The sequence below is a fragment of the Nicotiana tabacum genome, chromosome 20 (assembly GCF_000715075.1).
Source record: "Nicotiana tabacum cultivar K326 chromosome 20, ASM71507v2, whole genome shotgun sequence".
NCBI lineage: Eukaryota > Viridiplantae > Streptophyta > Magnoliopsida > Solanales > Solanaceae > Nicotiana > Nicotiana tabacum.
In genome coordinates, this window is record NC_134099.1 from 152,313,422 (window position 1) to 152,318,910 (window position 5,489).

A 5,489-nucleotide genomic window follows, 5' to 3' on the forward strand; every position below is an offset into this window, starting at 1 on the left:
AACCTTTGATCAAACGGTTTTGTTTTGTTGGCAACAACAACAAACAGCCCTCCGCCATATATTGCGGATTGGGGATATCTTTTTTTGGTAATTAAACTTTTATATATACCAGGGAAAATATTTACAATCAATATAGAACCCTTACAAAGTTTCCTATACTTTCCTCCCTCCCCAGTACACAATATTGCTATCCTTCTACTATTCTAGCTATTACTTTGGATAGTAGTCCAATCTACTTAGAACTTTTTCTATTTTTCTGTTGCTTCTACAATGCACTTCTTGTACAATTAGCTTGCTAAGAATCTCACAGTTCCTCGCTTTAGCTTGAAATAGTCTTGCATTCCTTTCCTGCCTCACAAAATATACACAGCCTGCTAAGATAATCTTGAACAGCTCTGTTGTTGCACTTCTATTTCTTGCCCAGTTCTCTGCCCATTGTAACTCCTCAGACCAGCCATAGATGTTTCTATTGATACCTTGCCAGTTGAGCAATATTTTCCATACTTCAGCTGCATATTGACATTCAAAGAATAGGTGTTGTATAGATTCATTTGCTTGTGAACATAAAGGACATGTTTGATCATTGTGAATTCCCCACTTTAGCAATCCATCCTTTGTGTACAGCCTACCATTTGCCACCAAGATTAGCATGAATATCCACCTAGGACATCCTGCATTGTTGCAGACCAATTTCCTCCAGCTCACTTTGTTAAAGTCTTCTTGCAATTTATAGTATAAGTGCTTTATAGAGCAAGTCATCATCTGCCTGAGATATTCATAATTGTATCCTACTTTCTCAAAGTTTTCTTTAGCTTTCAATATTTTCCTCACGATCCATGATGCTTGGTTCATTTGCACCTCCCATACATGTTTACTTTTTATGTAATAACAGTGTACTCATTGTATCCATAGCTTGTTCTTTTCTTTGCAGATTCCAGAATTATTTGCTGACAACTGCTTTGTTCCATAAGCTAATATCCATAACATTGAAAACTCATGTTGACCTGGGTTGGCATACTTTCTCCCAAGCTAGTAAAGCTTTCTTTGAAATGTTGCTATCTCCTATCCATAAGAAGCTTCTGCAAATTGTCTCAATCAGCTTGGTGATATTTTTTGGTAGCATGAAAATTTGAGCCCAATAGGTTTGAATGGAGAACAAGACACTTTTGATGAGTTGCATTCGCCCTGCATATGAGAGTAGCTTGGCTATCCAAGATGTGATTTTTCCTACTAGCTTGTCAATTAGAGGTTGACATTGTGCTAGTGAGACCCTTTTAGAACTTAAAGGTACTCCAAGGTATCTTACTGGAAGCTCCTCTCTTTGGATTCCAAGGTACTCCAATATGTATTTTTGAACATCTTGTGATACTCCTCCAAAGAAGATGGAACTTTTCTTCTTGTTAATTTCCAATCCTGATGCTTTTGAAAAATCCAAAAAAGTAGTCATATAGCAGCTGAACTGAACCAAGGTCTCCCCTACAAAACAACAAAAGGTCATCTGCAAAACCAAGTTGCATGATCTGCATCTTTGCACATTTAGGATGATAGTTGAAGTCTGGTATGTGGTGCAATGTCTTCAATCTTCTTGTTAAATATTCCATTGCCAACACAAAAAGAAATGAGGATAGTGGATCCCCTTGTCTAAGCCCTTTCCTGGCTTCAAAAGGCTGAGTTGGTGAACCATTCAAGATGATAGCATATGTAACACTTTGTACACAAGCCATTATCCATTTCACAAACTTCTTTGGAAATGCTAATGCACTCAAAACCTGCTCAAGAAAAGTCTATTCAAGTGAATCATATGCCTTCTGCATGTCCAGTTTCATCATGCATCTAGGTGACACTCCTTTCCTTCCATACCCTTTTACTAACTCATGTCTTAGAAAGATATTATCAATAATGACTCTTCTAGGGACAAAGCACACTGAGTCTTATTTATGAGATCATCCATGACTCCTTGTAATCGACTGGTCAAGACCTTTGAGATGATTTTGTAAATCATGGTACAACATGAAATAGGTCTATACTCCTTGATGGTAGCAGGATTTCTGACTTTAGGAATTAGAGTTATTGATGTGCAATTAACTGGCTTAAACATATATGATGTCTGAAAGAAGTCCATCATAGCTTGTGTTACCTCCTCCCCTATGATATGCCATGACTTCTTAAAAACCTGCATTGAGACCATCATATCTTAGGGTCTTCAAGTCATTTATATCTAGTAGAGCTTCCCATATCTCTTGCCTTGTGACAGGCTGAATCAATTTAACTTGTTATTCTCTTTTGAGCACTGTCCCTTTTTGCATTACATTTAGATCTATTGTTGGGATTGCAGGAGCATTTGAACCTAGCAATTCTTTATAGTGTCCAAGTATTTCTGCCTCTATTTCCTCCTCCATATGTATTTGTACCCCTAGATCATTCGTGAGGGCATGTACTCCCTTCAAAGTGTTCCTCTTCTTCATATGAGCAAAGAAATATGCAGAGGTAGTATCTCCCAACTTCAGCCACTGTACCTTGACCTTTGCCTATAAATGCTTTCCTCTATCAGTATCCACTTCTCTAGGTTCTTTTTCAGTTCCTTTTCTTCCTCAATTAATTCTGTATTCATCATTTTACATCCTATTTTCTCTTGCACTTCCTGTAGTTCCCTTATGGTTTCTTTGATTCTGTCCTCAACACCTTTGTAGTGTTGTGTGTTAAGCCCTTTAATAACTTGTTTGACTCTCTTTAGTTTGTTCCATACTCCTTGTAGCTTCCCAGTATCTCCATTTGTGTTCCATACTTGTTCTACTCATTGTATAAATTGAGGGTGATCAGCTATGCAATTAAAGAATATGAATAGACTGGCCTTCTTCCTCCGCATTTGTGAAATCATCAGTTTAAGTGGAGAATGATTAGAGAAAGATGGTTCTAGGATTTGTATACACAGGTCGGGCATTGTCATCATCCAGTTTATGTTTACCAATCCTCTATCTATTCTATTATATGTATGGTTATTTGTCCATGTATAGTCCCTTCCCACATCAGGTAATTCATTCATTCCTGTGTCATCACTCATGAACTCCCTAAAATCCTTTGTTTCCACATCTTGTATTATAGTGCCATGTTGTCTATCCTGACTATTCAGCACTGAGTTGAAATCTCCCATTGCTAGCCATGGTCCTTGCTGTATACTGTTTATCTGCCTCAATTTCTGCCACATACTCAACGTGTCTTTGATAGTATACAAGAAATATATTGTTGTGAATCCAAATGCTAATAATCTTGAATGTGTTCTGACTTGCCCATGTATGTATTGGCAATCTATGTCAATTGATTCAAACTCAAAGATTCTTTGGTCCCATAGTATCCATATTCTGCTCTTATTGTTGCTGCTAAAATTTGATATCCACTGCCATCCAGGTGCAATTTTATTGATAATACCGGTAGCTTTCTGTTCCTTTATTCTGTGCTCTACTAATGTTATCACTGCCTTTTTATTCTGCTTTATGAACTCCTTTGTCTTCTTTTGCTTGTATGCTTTATTGAAACCTCTAACATTCCATGTAATCACGCTCATATTGGTATGAATTGAGTATCATGGAATATCTCATGTGCCCCATAAATCCTCATCTACATATTGCTTGATCCTGGATCATTGGTTGCTTGTACACTTACCAAGGATTGAAACCCATTGCTGCCACCTATGATCTTGCCTTTAGCTTGCTTTGTTTTTTCCATTCTTGCTGCTGACTTCCCACTAACTGTTGTCCACCCTTCTTATTCAGGTTGTTTAGAAGCTACACTAACCTGTATTGTGGTATTCTCTAATGGTTTTGTTATTTCCATCCTTTGTGTTTTCTCCTTCTCGTATTTATTGTCCTTAGGTCCAGCTTTCTCAGTCTTCTGCCAGACTTGTTTGACTTTATTTCTTCTCCCTCTATATGCCTGCCTATGTGGTTGTTGCATTGTGTTTTTATTGCAATTGTATCCTATCTGTAGACATTTGTTGCAGTGTGTTGATTCCCAATCATAGCTTATCTCATGTTCAATTGTTTTGCCTATTGGATCCTGCATCTTCACCCTTCTAGGAAGGGGTTTTGTGATGTCCATCTCAATCAACATTCTCGCATAAGAGATTCTGACTGTACCAGTTGTATAATCATCAGCATACACTGGATTTCCCAGGGCACTCCCAATCTTGCTTAATGCCTTCATACTCCAACAAATCAGGGGAAGATTTGGGAACTTCACCCACAAAGGAATGGTTCTCAGTACTTCATCATGCAAATTAAAATCTGGTGTCCATGCTTTCATTAGAATGGGACGATTGTTGATAGTGTGAGGTCCAGTATATAACACTTGATTCATTTCCTCCAAATTTGCAAATCTAATTACAAAATAGTCTTCACTATGATAACAGATCTGAGGTTTTATGGAGTACTTACCCACTAAATTTAGGAATCATTCCATTGCACCAATGGATGGTGAATCCCCAATTACATACAGTACAATTACTGTACTCCATTTTGCAATTTCATGCTCAACATCCTCTAGATCTAATTTCACAATTTTCTCCCCATCTTGAATCATTGGTGCAATATATTGAAGATTCATTCCTCTCGATGCCAGCTTATTCCTTGCTACAACATTTGCCCATGACTGAGTTCCACTTGCCTTCTCTATTTGTTCAGTACCTTTGAGATTTTTAGCCTTTTCAGCTTTGCATGGCATTATTACATTGTTGTTGGGTGTAGTAGAGTTCATCTGTGTCTTTCCGCTCCCAGATCCATAAACTATTCCACTATTAGATACAGGTATAGCTATCACTGCTTTCATCTTGACATTGTTGATTGCTAGATCTGAATCTAGCTTACTCTGCTCACTCATCATGTCCTAGAGTATTGTTTCATGTTGGTTCTTCTATTCTCACCCCTTTTGGTAAGATAAAAAAATCCATTATTGCCTTCCTTGCATCTGTTGATCTCGGATCAGTAGTTGGAATTTTCGTTAGATTCCGATTAGGTTGTCCTCTTCCTCCCATGGCTTCCATCTGCGTACGTTAGCAAGGCCACATTAACGTGTGCCGAGAGAAAACGTGGAAGAAAGTTCATTGATGCAACGTTTTCCCACTTATAGTTATACATTACGAGTTGTGGCCATGTTGACCCATGATAGTTGCAGAAGAAAAAAATGAGTTACGAAGTGGTTCGCTTGGGCCAGTATGATACCGAGTGCCAGCTACGCCTCCCCAGGTTTGGGGCGTAACATGAAATCGGTCCTGAGTTGTTGATTGTCAAGCAACAACTTCTACAACAAGTCATTCGTACTCTCTTCTATTTGCTAGGGTAGCTTCTGAGGTTGATTAAAATTTCCTTGGGGCCTATAATGAATTGAGTCGGCTGATTTCCACCCTAAGAGAAGTAGGATGATTCTTCCAATTTGGGTTGTAAGTGTTCCCATATTGTGCATGTTGATTTATCGGACCTCTGCTCTGTTGCCCCACA

General features: G+C 38.3%; 2 protein-coding genes across 2 annotated transcripts; both read right to left on the reverse strand.

Moving 5' to 3' along the window:
* Nucleotides 1–210: 210 nt before the first annotated feature.
* Nucleotides 211–852, reverse strand: LOC107795263 (uncharacterized). The gene has a single exon (XM_016617860.2). The coding sequence runs from the start codon at nucleotides 850–852 to the stop codon at nucleotides 211–213; it is 642 nt and encodes a 213-aa protein (XP_016473346.2).
* A 1,651-nt stretch (nucleotides 853–2,503) lies between these two features.
* LOC142174604 (uncharacterized) lies at nucleotides 2,504–3,562 on the reverse strand. Its single transcript, XM_075240430.1, has 2 exons — nucleotides 2,848–3,562; nucleotides 2,504–2,790 (listed from the first exon to the last, which is right to left on the reverse strand). Exons 1-2 carry the CDS (start codon nucleotides 3,560–3,562, stop codon nucleotides 2,504–2,506), a joined length of 1,002 nt encoding a protein of 333 aa, XP_075096531.1.
* Between the last annotated feature and the right edge of the window lie 1,927 nt (nucleotides 3,563–5,489).

Bases quoted from the DNA above. Each gene is read 5' to 3' on its own strand.
- LOC107795263 (XM_016617860.2), bottom strand. From the start codon at position 852: ATGAACCAAGCATCATGGATCGTGAGGAAAATATTGAAAGCTAAAGAA.
- LOC142174604 (XM_075240430.1), bottom strand. From the start codon at position 3,562: ATGAGCGTGATTACATGGAATGTTAGAGGTTTCAATAAAGCATACAAG. The intron at 2,791-2,847 runs GTCTATTCATAT...TACAATGAGTAG, and splicing joins AATGCGGAGGAAGAAGGCCA to AACAAGTATGGAACACAAAT.